Source organism: Sarcophilus harrisii, chromosome 3 (assembly GCF_902635505.1).
Source record: "Sarcophilus harrisii chromosome 3, mSarHar1.11, whole genome shotgun sequence".
Taxonomy (NCBI): Eukaryota; Metazoa; Chordata; class Mammalia; order Dasyuromorphia; family Dasyuridae; genus Sarcophilus; species Sarcophilus harrisii.
The window spans coordinates 398,667,759-398,686,861 of NC_045428.1; the positions used below are offsets into that span (position 1 = coordinate 398,667,759).

At 33.8% G+C, this 19,103-nt stretch overlaps 1 protein-coding gene across 1 annotated transcript in view; it reads left to right on the top strand.

The window, feature by feature from the left end:
• The first annotated feature begins 6 nt into the window (after window positions 1-6).
• The window catches only part of CIR1 (corepressor interacting with RBPJ, 1), a 39,039-nt gene continuing 19,942 nt past the window's right edge, over window positions 7-19,103 (top strand). The window contains exons 1-7 of the mRNA XM_003763978.4: window positions 7-196; window positions 3,772-3,866; window positions 6,042-6,115; window positions 6,672-6,682; window positions 6,779-6,843; window positions 7,221-7,269; window positions 8,874-8,991. Of these exons, the coding sequence (XP_003764026.1) occupies window positions 125-196; window positions 3,772-3,866; window positions 6,042-6,115; window positions 6,672-6,682; window positions 6,779-6,843; window positions 7,221-7,269; window positions 8,874-8,991 (484 nt within the window). The 5' untranslated portion in view covers window positions 7-124. The remainder of the gene's footprint in view (window positions 197-3,771; window positions 3,867-6,041; window positions 6,116-6,671; window positions 6,683-6,778; window positions 6,844-7,220; window positions 7,270-8,873; window positions 8,992-19,103) is intronic.

Below are 19,103 nucleotides of genomic sequence, written 5' to 3' on the forward strand. Positions count from 1 at the left end.
GCGGTGGGGCGGAAGTCGTGTCCTTTAACCCCGGAAGTTGTCTCTAAACGGAAGAGCTGTTCCGGTTCGGGAGTGGAAAGTTGTTGTCGTTGGGATCCTCTCAGGCTCCCGGTCCGGCTCAGACATGGGGAAATCATTCGCCAACTTCATGTGCAAAAAGGACTTCCATCCGGCGTCCAAGTCCAACATCAAGAAAGTAAGAGGGGCCCGCGCCGTTGGGTGCCGCCGCCGCCGCGGAGACTGTGCTGCTGCACGTCGGGGTGGCCGTTACCCCCGGGCCCTTGGGCAGCCCTTAAGCATGCGCCCCCCTCCCTCCCGGTAAACCCTGGAGGTGACGCTCTTCCATCTCTGACCAGCACTTTGCTGACCGCTGTGGAACCTCTTTGAGGGTAGTTCCAAGCAGACCTCCGTTTTCCTTAAGGTCTTGAGCTTGTGTGTTCCTTGACTCCTTCGGCAAGGAAGCTGATGGTACATTTAATTGAGCCTCTCGTCACGATTCCAGCCGAGAGCACAGATACTCATGATCGGGGACCCCTTTCGGAATCATAGCCCCATTCTCTCCTGGCCCTTTGCCCCTTCGCCTTCTACTGCCTGATTCTCCTGCCTGGAGAGGGTGTGACTTCTCACCCGCTCAGGCGGCTACCATCCCGTGTTCCGAGACCGTCTCTTCTCCTAAGCCCCCGGGTGTTGGTTGGGTTGGTTTTATTTTGTCCTTTCCTCGGTGCAGATCTATCCGGAGCAATACAGAAAGCTAATACTGATAAGAAATTAAAACAAAAATGGGATGCAGAAATGATGCTATCATTGGGCTTGACTTTTTGAGTAGAGAAGACAATCATGTATCGGGGAAATTATTTGGAATTATGTGCCTCCTAATTTGAACGGCATAAATTTTTTTCCTCCGTGTTAATTCACAAAGCTGATTTTTTTTTAAGTTAATAGCCTTTTATTTGCAGGATATATGCATGGGTAACTTTACAGCATTAACAACTGCCAAACCTCTTGTTCCAATTTTTCACCTCTTACCCCCCCACCCCCTCCCCCAGATGGCAGGATGACCAGTAGATGTTAAATATATTAAAATATAAATTAGATACACAATAAGTATACCTGACCAAAACGTTATTTTGCTGTACAAAAAAAATCAGACTCTGAAATATTGTACAATTAGCCTGTGAAGGAAATCAAAAATGCAGGTGTGCATAAATATAGGGATTGGGAATTCAATGTAATGGTTTTTCTGGGCGTAGCTGGTTCAGTTCATTACTGCTCCATTGGAAATGATTTGGTTGATCTCATTGCTGAGGATGGCCAGGTCCATCAGAACTGGTCATCATATAGTATTGTTGTTGAAGTATATAATGATCTCCTGGTCCTGCTCATTTCACTCAGCATCAGTTCATGTAAGTCTCTCCAGGCCTTTCTGAAATCATCCTGTTGGTCATTTCTTACAGAACAATAATATTCATATACCACAATTTATTCAGCCATTCTCCAATTGATGGGCATCCCCTCAGTTTCCAGTTTCTGGCCACTACAAAGAAGGCTGCCGCAAACATTTTGGCACATACAGGTCCCTTTCCCTTCTTTATAATCTCTTTGGGATATAAGCCCAGTAGTAACACTGCAAAGCTGAGTTTCTAATGGATATCTCGAAACCCCACAGAAATTACCCCAGTACCCTTGTTCTAAGGTTGTTTTGGACCGTGATATTCGCCCTTTGTTTCCTGAACTTCTTTGATAACCTGTTTCCCTTTTATGAATTAATGTTCTCCTTTCCTCATCTCCTTAGTTTAGGAAATAACACTCTTCCTTCGAGAGTCAATTTCAAATGCTACTTCCTCCATGAAGCCTTTGCTTCACTGCAAATAATCTCTCTTTCCTAGAAGCTCTTTGTATGCCAGGGCCTAGGGTTTTGACTTTATTCAGGGAACAATGGAGAGCTATGAAATTTTGTAAATAGGGAAGATATTGTAACGGTGCTTTAGAAAGATTGCTCAAGTTATGGTGTGAAATATGATCTGGAACAGAAGAGATCAGAACCGGGAAGATTCATGGGGAAGCTGAATAAGTTAGAGCTTTAACTGAAGCTACTAATATGAAATAGAAAAAATATCATCACCAGGACTTGGCTGATGATTTAAAAAGATGCCTATGATAGGGAGAATTGTAGGGCCTTATAATGGCTTAAAGATGAACAATATTGAATGATTATAAAATCGATTTAATAGATACTATTATGATATTTTTAAAAATTTACTTTTATTCCTTTTTATTATTAATCTTTGATAACACTTTTTAAGGCTTTTTAATTTTATTATTTTGTTTAGGGTCCAGGGCTGCCTCTTTTGTTTGAGGTGGCTTGGATGGCAAAAGCTGTTTCCTTTGTTAAAATTGTTAAATGTTAAATTATTAAAATATTTTCTGACATCCCTAAGATTAGAAGCATTATGAAAGGCTTGAGAAACTTAATTTTGTTTATGGAAGGACCTCAACCTACTCTATCTGGCCCTTTAACTTCTATCTTTTTGACTTGTAAATAATCCTTCTCTGTTAGTAAATAACTCTCTGTTACCAGATGTAATTGAAAATTACATAAACTTTGTTAAGTTCTTAGTTATTTTTTGATCTTTGGACTTATGCTTAAACATAATAAAAACCTTGATTTTAACATGTAGGAACTCCGAATGTCATTCTTCACTAGCAATTACCCATCTCAAGAACTCGGGAAATATTTTCCCCAAAATCTGGGCTTGATAGGTTCTGTATTTGTTATTTCACTGTGGAAGAAAATGCCTAGTGAGATTTCCTCTACCAAACATCAGAATTTCCTTGGCAGCTTAGAAATTTCTAAGAAATACTTGGGGGTACCAGGTGGCTAAGTGGTTTACCTTGGTCAAAAGCAAATATGTATCTATGACTTGTGCCTGAACCCATGTCTTTGTGACTGAGCCAGGTCTTTATCCATTAGGAAAAGTTTCTTCTTATGATAGTGATGATGATATGTAAACTTGTAAAATACCGTGTTGAGGACCACACCTAACAGTGAAACCCAGAAAGCCTATAAAGGGTTAAAGGGGACTGTACCCTTAAGGGAGGGCCAGTTCTCCTAAAGCCCCCACAGCTGTGAATCTTATAACACACTTGAAGGAATTGCAAATCAGCTTTTACTGAGGCAGATATTCTTGTGAATTGGGAATGAAATAAATGGGAGGAAAAAGGAGGGAGGTCAGAGAAGGCAACTGCCTCTCAGTCTCCTTGTATTGTTATCATCCTCTCACATGAAGGGATCTATTCTGGTCAGATTTAGATCCTCAGCATCCACTAGCAGGTTGTTCCTGTAACAAACAAAATTTTGATTTTTGGTTGTTTTTTTTTTCTCTCCATTATTCCAAAAGATTGATAATTTTATTGGCATGTATGCTCCCTCTAGTTATGGAGATCACAACTCTCCCCTCCCTATCTTAGAATGAGTTGGCTGTGACCAGAAACTATTATTTGAGGCCAACTTTCTGATAAAAGACCGTTTCCAGTCTTTATAAGACTCATTCACAAATAAACAGTTCATTGCCAAGTACAAATCTTTCTGATGTTATAGGACCTACCTCCTAGAACCTGCACTCATCTGGCATAATCTAGGGTGATAGTGGGAAGAGACAATAGCTGGATGTCTTTATTGGAGGAAACTGACTATTAATAATAGAATTTATTATTGTAAAAATGAAACTGAAATTTAAATAGTAAGTATAAAGTTTTACTTTTATTAACAAGGTATGGATGGCTGAACAGAAAATATCATATGATAAGAAGAAACAAGAGGAATTAATGCAACAATATCTTAAGGAACAAGAATCATATGATAATAGGTGAGAAATGGCTTAATGTGTGTTTGTCTTTTTTTTTAAGTTAGCAAAGAGCTAAAGTGCTTGTGACAAAAAAAAAAAAAAAAAAACAACTTACCAATTTACTGTATGTATAGCTTGGGAGTGATATTTTCTTTTTGAGTCAGGAATGCACAGGTGCTATTCAAGCACTGTTGTAAAACTACATTTCTGATACATTTTTTCCTTAGAAACCAATATCTTGACTTTGATTCAGAATCTGCAGTTAAAAAAATATTCTTGTGTTTCAGAAAACATTTTTTGAATGGTTCAGTAATTCATTTTGAACAAGTCATCTTTTGACAATCTTTACTCTAAAAATTAATGTTTTAATCACATAAAATTATTACACGAATCATAGTTTGTCTATAGAACTGTGGTTTTTTAAATATTTTGTGATTGGCTCTATTATGACTTCTCAGTTTTAATTAATTTTCCATATTGGACAGTGTAAAGAGAAGAAGGCCAGCTTCAGAATCTGGATGACCTGGGTTTTTGTCTATAGAATTGTGGTTTTTAAATATTTTGTGTTTGGCTCTATTATGACTTCTCAGTTGTAACTAATTTTCCATATTGGAAAGTATAAGAGAAGGCCAGCTTCAGAATCTGGATGACCTCGGTTTAAGTCCTGCCTCAGTTATATATTTGTGTTTCTTTGGATAAGCCACTTAACTGATCCCCAGGCATCTAAGTTCATACATTGCAGAGCTGTTGCTTATCTGAATGGGTAGCAGTTTCCCTCCTGCTTAGTATTAAAAAAATCCAATTTCATAGTAGGCATCAGTACTCAAATATATGTAAATATATATATTTAAATCCTGAAAGTATAAGTGAATGATAATAGCTTAAATGTCTATAAACCTTAAAATTTGCAAAGTACTCTTATATACATTGTCATATTTGACCTATACAGCAACTGTGTGAGATATGTGCTACAAGTTTATCATCCCCATTTTATAGTTAAGAAACTGAGGCTTAGGGGCAGCTAGGTGGTGCAGTAGATAGCGCATCAGTCCTGAAATCAGGAGAATCTGAGTTCAAATCTGGTCTCAGACACTTAACACTTCCTAGCTGTGTGACCCTGGGCAAGTCACTTAACCCCAATTGCCTCAGGGAAAAAAAGAAAGAAAAAAGAAACTGAGGCTTAGTAACTTGTCCATGTTCACTCAACTAGTAAATGTCAGAGACAGGATTCAGACTTAGGTCTTGGGTGACTCTTTACATTATACCTTCCCTAAATTTTATAAAAATTATTTTGCATACACTACACTGCAAGCTAAACTAACAGTGAACTAACTGTGCATGTAGTAATAGGTCTGAAAGACCATTCTTTACCAATTTCACTCAATCTTTGATTGTTTTCCACATTGGATAAAAGCATACATAGTGAATAATTAATACAAACAATGAGAGGGATAGTTTTGCTGTGATTTCCTATACATATATACATATATACATACATACATATATATATATATACACATACATACATACATACACACACACACACACACACACACACACACTGTTTGAGTCTTGGAACTTCTTAGATCACTTTTTTGTATCCTTGAGTTGCACAAAAAACAGTTTGAAAAATATCATAGCATGAAATCGTTTTCATTCTTCTTTGTAGGGTAGCTCATAAAGGGGAACATCAAACTCTTTAATACTTAGGTCTCAAAATTGTTTAATACCATTCTTTTGGCTTTGATTTTTAAAGATATTGCTCTTTTTCAATTGAATAGAAATATTTACTATTTATTTCAAGTTATTACATAATGATTTAAGCAGTCACCAATTAAAATTTCTTTACTACTTCCTAAGTTGAAAAAAGTCTCTAAAGATGGCAATGGGACCACCACCACCCCTTTTTTTCCCCCAGCAAATGTACTTTGAACTCTCAATATAGGGATAACTCTCCATAATTATTGTGTGATTTGTTAGTCAAACATTTTTTGCTAGTGATTATGTAAAATTGTTTAAATTTACATGTCAGAATGTAAAATATACTTGCTTTTTGTGAAGTTAAAGTTATAGAAGATTCATTAAAAAAGTACATTGATACAAAATCTATAGCTTCTGCTTTTAGGGAGAATTATTCTTTAGAATGCATTTTGGTTTTTTTTTTTTGGTATAAACCTAAGTCTTCCTTTCACTTAGATTGCTTATGGGAGATGAACGTGTAAAGAATGGCCTAAATTTTATGTATGAGGCCCCACCAGGAGCTAAAAAAGGTAAAAGCCTAGTTGCTTTATTTTTTAAAAGTCTTTGGGAAGGGAAGAATCCAACCAGTAGAATAAAGATCATTATAACAAGTATCAAGGAAAATTGCTTTTTTTAAATGATATTGTACTTCTATGAAGATAATAAAGTAAATAATAGGTAAGAGAAGGTAAAAAAAAATGTTTTTATTGCCTAATAATATTTAATTTTGTCTTAAAAGAATTCAGTCTGAACACAGATTTAATATTTCCAAATCTTTAATACTGAATGTAGCCCATAAAGAAATTAGAAATGTAACATACCCATTTCAGCATGATAGATGTGCTAAATTTAACATGTTTATCAATAGTCTTATTTTAAATTGCTTTCAATTCTTTAATCTTAATTTTTAATTCTTTAATCTTTAAAACTTAAATCTGCAAAAAGAAAAAGCAAGAAAAAAAATTAGTTCTATATGAATTGCAATATAATGCCATTATAAATGACTACATATAGAGGTAACATATTATATCATTTATTTTAACGTTCTTAAACCTATCTTTTTCATGTTTTTGATATTCAATCAAGAAAACAAAGAGGTAAAATATTGTTTTCTGTTTTTCTATTTACTTTAAATTCAACAAATGTATCATTGTATCTTTTATGGAAATCTTAAAAAACATTTATATTTTTAGCAAGAAGATGCAAAAGGAGAGACTGAATACAAATTTGAATGGCAGAAAGGAGCCCCACGTGAAAAGTAAGAACTGTTTTTTTTTCTAAATAAAATTTATAAGTCATAGAATTTATTTATTTTCTCATTTCTTCTTTCCTTGCCCTTCATGTAAAAAAGGTGACTTTAAAAAATTGCTTTCATGTGACAGATCTACTTGATCTTGGTAATTTTTTATTTATCTGCTTAGTCTACAAATTCTGAATTGTCAGGTTCTAAACTAGGTAAAACTATGAAGTGCTTTTTGAAATATATTTCTTCGTTGAGAATGTTTCTAATAATGGTTTTATTATTTGCTTGTTGAAATGAAAAATTGCAGTAACCTAGGAATTATTAAACTTTCAGATTGTTATTGATGATTGACTTTCAGTTTTTGCAATATGTACATTTTCTGTACTTAATAGATATGCAAAAGATGACATGAATATCAGAGACCAGCCATTTGGTATTCAGGTAAATGATGTCTTTTTCACTTTGTCAGAATACTATTTACATAAAATAAAATTTTCTTTGATCATACCATTCAACACTTTTACAAGTGTTACACCTTCTATTTATTAACATCACATAACAAAAGAAAATTCAAAGGTTATAAACAGATATAAGTACTCTGATAAAACATGGACAAGATAGTTATGTGTATGAGGTACTATTAGCCTAGGGTATTGCTTCAAGCTTTTGGTCTCTTGAGAGCTATGGAGATTTTTTTTATCAGAATCTAGAAAAAGACATATTAAGTATAGGTCACTAAGTCACCAGAATACCAAAGATTTTGTCATCATGTTTTGTGGACTTAAGTTAAGCTGTGGAAATATACTTTTTTTTTTTTTTTTTTTTTTTTTTTTTATGTGTTCATGTTTTTTTGTCACAGTAACTACAAGAAACCTAAAGCACCATTCATTATGGAGAAAAAGAGGAGTCAAACATATACCAGCTCCAACTTGGACTCTAATCCCTTCACATACTTAAAGGAGAAAGAACTAACAGCACACCCAGTATAGGATCCTGGAAGTAACTTGACAGCTGTACTCCCTTCCTTTTTGAGACTTTCTGCAGAATTCCTTGAGACCTTCTGTAGACATTGAGTGATCATATTTTGTCTCTCAATCTTGAGTTTGGGAACTAATTTTTTAAAATACAAGAAGTCCTTGGTTCATGAACTATATAGAAACAGCAGGCTGGATTTGGCCCATGGGCCATATTTTGCCAATCCCTGCCTTAAAGTAACCTAATATGTTTTTATTTTTGTCTCTTGACTTGAAAATTTAAAAAAAATTAATCTGTGCACTACGGCTTCTAAATCCAAAAAGAGCTCATACATATAGTACATAAAAGCTATAAAGAATTGAACCTGGCCAATTCCAATAGACTTTGATGGAGAGAAGCATCTAAATCAAGAAAGAGGATAGTGGGGACTGAATATAGTTCACAACATAATATTTTCACCATTTTTGTTGTTTGCTTGAGCTTTTTTCCCTTTTTTTTTTTCCTTTTTGATTTGATTTTTCTTGTGTAGCATGATCAGTGTGGAAATATGTATAAAAGAAAAGCATTTGTTTAACATATATTGGATTACTTGATGTCTAGGGGAGGGGAATGGGGAGAAGGGAAAGAAAATTTTGGAACACAGGTTTTGCAAGGGTGAATGTTGAAAACTATCTTTGCATGTATTTTGAAAATAAAAAGCTATTATTAAAAAAAAAAAAATGAGCCTAGATGAACGAAGGCTAAGGAGTAACTTAACTGCCATATCAAAGAGGTAATCGTTCTATTAATATGTCAACGTAAAAGGCGCGGGGGGGAGGGGCTTAACTTTCACTTGTATAGGGATTTAGATTAAATATTAGAATTACCTTACAGTTAAAATTGTTAGTCATTGGATTGGAATTGCAAAAGGAGAGCATAACTTTTTTTTTTCCTGGAAATCCTTAAAAATAAATCAAAACTTGTCATTCCAGAATACTTTAAATTCAGTGCTTCATAGAAATAAAAGAGTTGAAATAACAAGAAAATCTGCAGAATATTCAGTAACTATAACAATAATTCTGATTTGTTAGGTGCGGAATGTGAGATGCATTAAATGTCACAAATGGGGTCACGTCAACACTGATAGAGAATGTCCTTTGTTTGGTCTTTCTGGAATCAATGCAAGTTCAGTTTCCAGTGATGGCTCAGGTAGGCAATGGAAGATATATTATTTTTTTTTGGGGGGGGGGAGGGAAGGGGAGGAGGGAGAAGAAGGGGAGTCATCTAGGACACATGGGAAGAAGACAAAATACAACTTTTTTGGTTGCCTCATATTTGGATTGGTACATCATTTTTTTCAAGAATGAAATTAAGGTTGTATTTTTAGATCAGAAAGGTTGTATTGTCAAAACTGTTTTAGATGTCATTTGTTAAAATTAAATGTGATTTTTCTGGACCTAGAATCATTGCCCATTGTTGTAAGGCTTAACATATTTACAGCTTTGTTAAGTTTGTTAAAATGGAAGGAGGGATAGAAACACATCCAAAATATTAAAATAGATGTTTCTCGTGTTCTGACTCCTTCCTTCTAAAAGCAGGTGAAAGTGAAAGCCAGTCATCTCTTCATAGCAGCTAGTTTGCTGCAGTTGACAGAGTGCTAAAACTGAGTTCAGGAAAACTAGAGTATACATCCTAAAGTGCTATTTAAGTGCTAGCTATTATTACAATCTTCTGGGGTTTTTTTGTATTACGGTGTATATAAAACTCTAATTAAATTTGATTTTCCATTAATATATTTTGCCAACAAAGAATTAAAACCCGATTGTGTCTATGTTTTAGCAATGAATCACATAGGATCATGAATCTAGAGCTAAAAGTATTGTTAGACGTCATCTGTCTGTGCCAAACCACCCGACACTGTCAGTCATACAGAGAGTAAATGGAGAGAAAAGCTGCAAACTCCAGGCTTTTAGTACCAAATTCATAAAGTTGCTCAAACTGAGAGCTAAACCACATATTCTGGACCCAAGACTCAGAGCAAAAGTTCAGATTGAGAGCCAGGGATGCAGTTCTACCCCCAAATTAAGCCAAAACACAGATAATGCTAACAAATAGCTCTCTCTAGAGCTTTTTACTTCTTCAAGCAAGACAGATTCAGACTGGGAGCCAAAGGATGCTTATTCCTGACATAAGGAATTTGAGTTTGATGTTAATCCTTTAGGATCAGTTTTGGCATGATCCACAGGCGTGGAAATTGAATTCCCAGTTTTCTAGTGACATTGTAAGTCTAGCTTCTTATGTAAAACAGTACTGAGAAATAAAAAAGAATTTTGGTCTTTTAGTATAGATATTCCCTCAGGGAGACTGACTACAATCCTTCCTGAATTGAAGTCTGGATATTTGGGTTCAGGCTTGTCCCAAAACACTTATTCTAACTGTGAAGGAGCCTCTAGTGTGTGTGTGTGTGTGTGTGTGTGTGCCTCAATTTTCTCATTTATAAAATGAAGATAATACCTATAGTGCTTATTCACAGTTCTCTATGAGGACCAGCCAAATGAAATGATGTACAGAGTACCTCTATAAACTTGAAAACACTATTGCTTTCTCTCTAATTCTTAAATATTTCAAGCCATGTAATTTGATTAGTTAATTCTTTTCCTCTATGTACTTCCCAGTTTTGAGAAAACAAATGTATTTTTTTTCTTTTTTCCCCATAATTCCCCATCTATTGAGCCACTAGTGAAGAGATACTAAAGCATCCTCCAAAAGTTTGATCAGCAAAGTAAATAAGTTTTTTCTGTAATTAAAAAAAAAAAGTTTTCAATCCCTCTTCATTTCACAAATTTTTGTGTGCCTTCAAAAGCTTTACCATCAATCATGAGAAAAAAGTTAGATCTAGAAGTAACCTCAGAGGCCATCCAGTCCAACCTTATTCTTTTACTGATAAAGGAGTCGAGGCCAAAGGGGGATAAGTAACTCACTCTCATCTGGTAGTATCTGAGATCGTACTGACTCCAGGGCCATTGTGCTTTCCATTGTCCTATATTTACAAAGAAATAGTCACTTCCTCCTATAAAATGTTCTCTGCTTTGGACAGGATTAACCAAGGGCATTCTTAAGATTGTTAGTGGACTTTTGAAAGCAGGAATGCACCAGTGATCAGTTTCACCAATACATAATGTAGCCATAATTGAAAGTTTTCCCCCTGAAGAATCTCTGAAGACTTATTAGTAAGAACAATTGAAGATGTATGTAGAGTAGTTATTTTAGCTTCTCTTAGCAAATATTCAGAGATGTCCTGTTGCCAATCAGAAACAATCTTACTCTGAGAGATTTTTTTAAGAAAATATTTCCTCTTCAGAATGGAAAGGAGTTCAAGTAAATATGGTAATCCTCTATTTAACAAGGACCTGCTGATAGGATTTAACTGTGAGGCAAAGTAAAAATAGGTAGTATGTTTATTGAATTTTCATTTTTCTCTAAGCAGGAAGAAAATTTTCTCCAAGGTCCTCCAAATTTATATGCTTCTTCATGAGCATTTCTTTGTGTGTGTGTGTGTGTGTGTGTGTGTGTGTGTGTGTGTATACACATTTTTTTATTATAGCTTTTTATTGACAGAACATATGCATAGGTAATTTTTCAACATTGTCCCTTGCAATCACTTCTGTTCCAACTTTTCCCTTCCTTCCACCCCCTCCCCTAGAAGGCTAGCAGTCTCATACATGTTAAACATGTTAAAATATATCTTAAAATACAATATTTATACAGTTCTCTTGTCCCGCAAAATAAATCGGATTTAGAAAGATAAAAATAACCTGGGAAGAAAAACAAAAATGCAAACAGTCCACATTCATTTCCATGGGCATTTCTTTATACTGAGAGAACAGAAATATCTCTCTACAAAGTACCATTATCTCTGATAGGTAATCCCTGATTTAAAATATTTGAATTTTTTTTTTAAATCTAATAACAATAGTTCCTTACTTTAATGATATAATTTAAAAAAATATTTTGTGAAATATTTTATTTATTGTTTTTTTTGTGAAGTATTTTTATATCTGTAATGTCAATTTATGCTCTTACCCATGACAAGAATACTTATCCATACATAACTAATGTCTTCAAAATTCTCAGAAGAAATAGAATTTAGTCATTTAAGATTAGAACATGTGAAACAGTAATGATTAAGAAACTTATTTTAGAACAGTCCAATAAGTATAATCTTTTCTAATTGGTTCTTAGTAAGATTTTTCAAGTGTTCATTTAAAATTTTTTTTGCATTTTATGAAACAGATATAGATAGCTGTAGCTGACATTTATATAATATTTTAAAGGTTTGCAAGCCACTGTATACATGTTAACTCATTTGATTCTAACAACCTTTGAGATAGGTGATATTATTCCCATTTTACAATTGCAGAAAAAGGCACAGAGAGGTCAAGTGACTTGGCCACAGTCATACAGTTAAGAAGTATTAGAGACAGAATTCATACTCGAATTTTCTTGACTCCAGGGTCTGCTCTTTCTTTGATCCAATAGTAGACAAAAATTAGTTTAACTGATGAAAATAAGAGTACCCTTGATTGACTAAGATCATCTTGATCAAATGGCCTCAGTGGGACACACATATTTAATAAATGCCCAGGACGTAAGTTCAGTTATCTTCTGTAAAACCAGTTAGTTGCTTTTCAGAAAAATCAAGTGACTGTTGTTTGCCATATCAAGTAGTTCATTTAGGGTTCTTGAAAAAATATTCCAACAATTCTGTCTTTATCACAAAATGAAAAGAAATTGGAAGAAAAATAGTAGTTCTTTAATAATATGTTGTGATGGTTTCTCATTATTAATGATTATTAATTCTTTGAGGGCAGAACATATTTATTAATCATACACACACACCATTTTTAGTACAGTAAGTAAAATTAAAGCTGAATAAGTATTGAATGGATTAATTAATAATGAAAAAAGTTTACCTCTTCCAATCTTAACACAGATGCACAATGTAAAATGATGTCATCATTATTATATTTTTAGTGATTCTAAATTTGTTCTATATAATGCTCTTTTTAGATTATACCACTAAGTAAAGCTTAATATCTTTGAACTCAACCTTAGCTTCATCTTGTGATTAAAAGCTTAGGGAAGAAAATAAGCAAATGCCCTGGGTTTGTTCTTTAGCTAATAATTAAAGTTAGTAAATCCTTCTGCCTTAAGGTGGGTGAACTAATGTTAAACTGTTCAGATTTCAAAAACCTCATGTCTTATTTAACATCTTGAAAGGTGACTGAAGTGAATCTTGTTTCTGAAACAAAATTCTAGTTAAATTTTAGCACCTTAATTCAACCTTTGATTCTAAATTATGTTTAGAGACTATGCGTTTGACACTGTTTATCATACATAGACAATAGGAAAAAAAAACCCATTAAAAACTGTTGAGCAGGTGAGTAACATGATGGAAGTGATATTCCCCCCCCCCCCCCCAAGGCAGTTGGGGTTAAGTGACTTGCCCAAGATCACATAGTTGGCAAATATTAAGCATCTGAGACCAGATTTGAACTCAGTTCCTCCTCTGATTCCAGGGCCCATGCTTTATCTACTGTACTACTTAGCTGGCCCAAGTGGTCTTTTCAAAAAAGAACTTAGGCTGACTCTTAGACTGATTCTATTCATGAGTTCACACATTTTCCTTAGAATGATTGTCCCAAATTCTTCAGAACTAAAATCTAAAAGCTAGAGAATTTGCAGTCCTCTTTATTTGTTGTGACTGATAGACATGTTCAGAGGTGGAGAAAGCAACTTTCTTTGCCTTTCCTTTTCACAGAGGAAGATGTTAGGGAGGTATAGACCACTTCCCAAACTATCCTTTAAGGGCTAGTAAGTTGGAGGGGCTACATCACATGGGGATGAACACACAAATGCACAAATGAACCAAATTAACAAATTAGCTATAGATAAATCACTAGGGCCAATAGGAGAGAGTTGAAGGAACTTATCACCTAATAGCCAGTGTGGTAGGAAACTGATAGAATGTTGATGTAAAGAGTTCCAAAGCATAGGTAGGTCAAACTCAATGAATTACTATAGAATTACAAGTGACCTAAACAAATACAGTATATCTGTAAATTCATGGTGAAGCATTTTTAAATTTAATTGATTGGAATAAGTAGCAACCATGAGTTCATATTTATCTTTAAAGTTATAAAATCAATAACTTAGTCTAAATTTTTAAAAACAGTCAATACTTCATCCAGATATAAATTGCCAATGATAAAATCTAAATTTCTCATTCAACTCAGATATCTGACTCTAAAAGAGGCAGGAAGGCAAGTACATAGAAAAATGTAATTCTCTTTGATGTCACTTTTAAAAATTAGAGACAAACATCCTTATTTCTCTTAGCAATTTATTATGTGTTTCATCTGTAAATGTATCTCTGTCTTTTCCCAGTTTTTTTATGTTTTTAGTCTGTACCTCTTTAGTGATAATATAACGAGCTTCTAAAATACTACCCACTATGTTGTAAAGTACTTAAAATTTTTGTTTTCAATTTACATCTATCAGAGATCCATGAGCAACTGGTTCGACTTAATTCTGGACTCTGATGAACGGAGCTGTGTCATTACAAAATTTTCCTAATTTTATAGACCTTGATTTTATTTCCTCTTGTTGTCATCATCTTTCCAGATTAAAGAATCCTAAAATTAATCTGTTACGTAGAGCAACTGTCTTGATCAGTTCATTGTCCTAAATCTTCATTAGTTCCCATCCTATCTTTGGTAACTCACAAGCTTGATTTCATTGTTGATCCTTACCCTGAAAAAACTACTATGCTTTGGGTTGCCTGAAACTTAAATTATTCTGAGTTTAATAAAATGTGCCAAGAACGCTCCAAATGAGGACACAAAGAATTTGGCTCAACTGAATGAAATGCAAAGTCTAGAATCTAAATATTTCCTAACTTGCTTCTTAAGTCCATTTTCTATTTCGTCATGAAAATGCCAAACAAATATGCCTTCAACTTTTTAGCTTTACATTTTATTCTGCTATAATGTCTATTCCTTAGGATGTTATAAGATGTTCTATAATCACTTTGTAAAGGGAATTTAACAACTCTAAAATGAAAGAAATGGATTGTCGATGTATATGCTTTTTCAGGTCTGTGAAGTAGACGGTTCTTCCAATCATGCATATAAAACATTTTTCTATCTTAGACCATTTTTATGAATCACTGTGGCTAAATAATGCATTATTTTGTGGCCAATCTTCTGGTGATCAATCTCTCGAAATTTAGCTGGTCACTTCCAAAAATGAGGAGCATAGTACAGGCTCTGTGGTCAAAACATTTCCAGCTTAGTTTAAAAATCCAAGTTAAATGAAAGTTCATGAAAATAGAGATTTTAACTTTAACAGAGTTTAGCTTAACTCTAACAAGGGTTTCTTAAATTTTTTTCACTAGCAACCCTTTTGACCCAAGAATTTTTATATGACCCTGTCTTAAATCTGAGCAGAGGTGTTTCTGGCAGCGTTTATGCATATAAAGTAAAAAGTGCACACATTGTGTGCTCAGAATCGAGGCTGCAATGAAATCACATGATACATGTTTAACATTTTGATTTTGAGTTAATTTTTGGTAGTTGCATTAAGAAAGCTTTTACTATTGCCGAATTTTTCGCGAACCTGATATTCAATTGGGCAGTCTCATGGGGTTACAAACCACACAGGTTAAGAAGCTTTGAGCTATAGAATGTGATAAAATCTTACAATATAAAAGTTGTCCACAAAATGTATTTTTATCTACTCTATCAAAACTTGAGTTTAATGCTTGATTGTGTTTTTTTACTGTAATTTTTGCCTTGTATTTAAATTCCTAGTTCTTTTCAATAAGATATAGAAAATTAGAAAAGTTATGACACTGTATCCCAGAATATATGTTAGCTCAAATACTGGCAATAACACAAAATAAAGGTGATCCAAATTTAAATGTATAGTCAGTAATTTTTCTCTTGTTAAGTTCTTAAGGGATTTGAACTTGCTCACATTCACTGTTGCCAATTTATATAATTGTCCCTTGAGAAGATTACTCTAGGTTGGCCCTTGAAATCATATCAAATCATGCCTTCAGCTACTAACTGTGTAAAGGGGTAAATTTCAATTTCTCAGTGCCCCAAATAACACTGTTAGCTAGGTCTTTAAGAGAACTCTTTACAATGTTGAAATCAAAGTCTAAACCCCAAAAAGAATCCCTTATCATTCAACACTTTCATACTTTTCAGGGCATTTTCACATACATTCTCTCTACAGAAATAAATAACAAATAGTTACCTGAGAACTAGAACCAAAATTCTTCAAAAGAAAAGTATTTTACAAAAAGCAAGATGTACATTATCTAGATTCATGGTTTTATATGTAATCATCCTTTTCTATTCTGCTTTGTGTATGAAATGCTTCCCTTTCTGGTCCTAAGTGCAGAATTAAGAAAAAAAATATATAATGGTACTTTATGAATCCAATTAATACATATAACTTAAGATACTTTTTTGTATTAATTTACTGTGATTGCATATTGTACATAAACTCCATATGTAATTAATTATGAATCATAAATACCAGTGGAAGAACATTAATAAGTCTATATCAGTCATTTCTTGACATGACTTAATTTATAGGGTTAAAGTTTTGTAGTATTAGGTTAAAATACATTGAAAGAACTGGAGATCTGTTCTTTGTTTTAGAAATAATGGTCTTAAAAAAAGATAGGAATATAATCTTGATACTTAAATCAGAGAGAGAGAGACCAAGGAGAAAAAAGAAAATATAGATTAATGTCCCTCATAAATATCATCTCAAAATATTAAACAAATATTGGACAACTGGGGGGGATTCTGGGAAGATGATGGCGTAGGATAGAGAATTCTATTCTCTCAGTTTCCTTTGCAAAAAAAAAAAAAAAAGACAGAACATTATCTTAGAATGGAAAAATAAACAAGGGATAACACAATTTTCCTCCTAAGGCAATTTGAGAAGACCCCAGAAAAAATCCTGACTTCTGGGGGTGAAGGTTTGGCACAAATAATCCTTGGCAGATGCTTCCAGCAGAACTTTCCACTGTCGAGGCATATCGAGGCATAAATGTGCTGACGCAAGTGTGTGTATAGCTATGAGGGAGGAGCTAGCATACATCTGGTAAGTGCAGTACCAAGGGGTAGGGAATTTGTTGGTTATGGATACTTTCAGGAGAGCAGAGTCCCTGACTTGATATTTGGAGCATCATTCTTCATACTTACAAAGTACAAGTTGATTACCTCATTAGCTGCCAAAAACAAAACAAACAATAAATGAGCATGAAAAAAGGAGAAGAAACCCCAACATAGTTATTATAAGGATAAAGAAGATTGGGGTTCATATTCAGAGAAAGATAATGGAACTAGAAAAGCAACTCCTTTATCAATAAGAAATGTCATGTGATCTCAACCACAAAAAGAGTTCTTAGAAGGTCTAATCATTTACTTTGTATATGTGAAAATATTAGCCATATTCTTATGATTGATGTCACTATTTAAATAGTTTCAAAAAACTGTGGACTGAGCTGATATGATTGATTTTTTAAAAATTAAACTTTCGGGGGTGATTTTAAAAAGGAAAAATTATCTCATATGAACGGAGCATAAAAAGAATAGAAGAAGCTAATGGGGGCAATGGGTAGTGCTTATTATTTGGAATGGGTCTAAAAGAATATAAAGTCTTCTAAATTTAAAAAAAAAAAGTAAGGATAAGGGAATAAAATGGAAGAAGAGGATAAATTTGGAACTCCTAAAAGGTTGTGGAGATTAATGAATAGGTCAAGATAGCAGGTTTATTACTCATAAAACAGAAATGAATAGATTAAAATTTTGAATTCAACAGTATATTGCTTTTAGGAAACACTCTTTAAAAAAAAAATAAAGGGCAGGAGTAGAATTTAGGATGTAAAGAAAAAAAAACAGGGATAGTAATCATGATCTCAGACAAAGTGAAATGATGAGCTGGTTGATTTAGAAAAACATGGAAAGACTTGGATTTAGGAAAGAAGATGCTATTCACCTTCAGAGAAACAGATGATAGGAAGAAAAAGCGTAGTATGGTCGTGTGTGTGTGTGTGTGTGTGTGTGTGTGTGTGTGTGTGTGTGTGTAAGTAAACCACACTTGTAGCCTTTTTTAGCGGGCAGGGAGGGAGAAAAATAAAGGAAAAGTACGTAACAAAGAAAGGAAGAAAAGCTAAGCAGTTTGAAAACAATATAAAGCATTTCTTTTATATATATTTTTTCTGGAAATGGAAATTTCTTGTTTTATATTGAGTCCCCTCGTGGTCTGCAGTATATATAGCAATGTTTTTTTTTTTTCTTTTCTCATTTCGCATTTCATTTAAAACTTTTAAAAATTACACACACAGAACTTGGAATATTTAGCCTAGAGAATCAAAGACTTAAGGAACCCTAATAACTAGCTGTTTTCAAGTATCAGAAAGGCTATCTATAGTACAGGGATTATACTTGTATCATTTGGTCTCAGAGGGCAGAAGGAGGATCAATGAGTGAAAATTGCAAAGAGGCAACATCAGGAAAACTTCTTAACAATTAGAGCAGTCCAAAAGTGGAATAAGTTAGTAAAGTGATCGATTTCTTCTCTGCTATATGGGTTAGACTAAATGGCTAATAAAAGGAATGCCTCAACTCTCAAATTATCTGATTGCCAATTTCCTTTTCTTGTTGCAATGAGAAGACACAAGACGGGAAGAACTGAAAAAGTACAATTTGGAAGAGTTAGAAATATAAGACAAGAACATATTGCCTGGAAATATGAAAAAAGCATAGAAGTCTTAAAATTGCTAAAAAAAAAAAAAAAAAATTGTCATTTCTAAGAGTTGGAAAAAGACTAGTGATATTTCTAATATTTTAAGCCTCTAACCTCCCTAAGATAATGTTCTCATTATGAACCAGTTATATGGTTCATAAGGGTACGATAAAGCTAAAAACAATCATAAATAGTATTATTGTAGAAACATCTAACTTTGACCATCTGATATAGGAATTTAGTGGAGGCAGACATACTTAACTACAGAATATAAATCATTCAACCATATTTAGTGCCATACAGTTATGGACTTGAGGGTCAGAAGATCTAGGTTTGAATTCTAATATGCTACTTACTTAGATGTATGACATTGGGCAAGTCATTTTCTAAAGGAACAGATTGAGATATAGATATCTAGGATAAGTGACGTCTTGGTGATGTGGTTTTAAAGCCCACACTTTGCACTGCACCTCTGTAAGAATACCCAATGA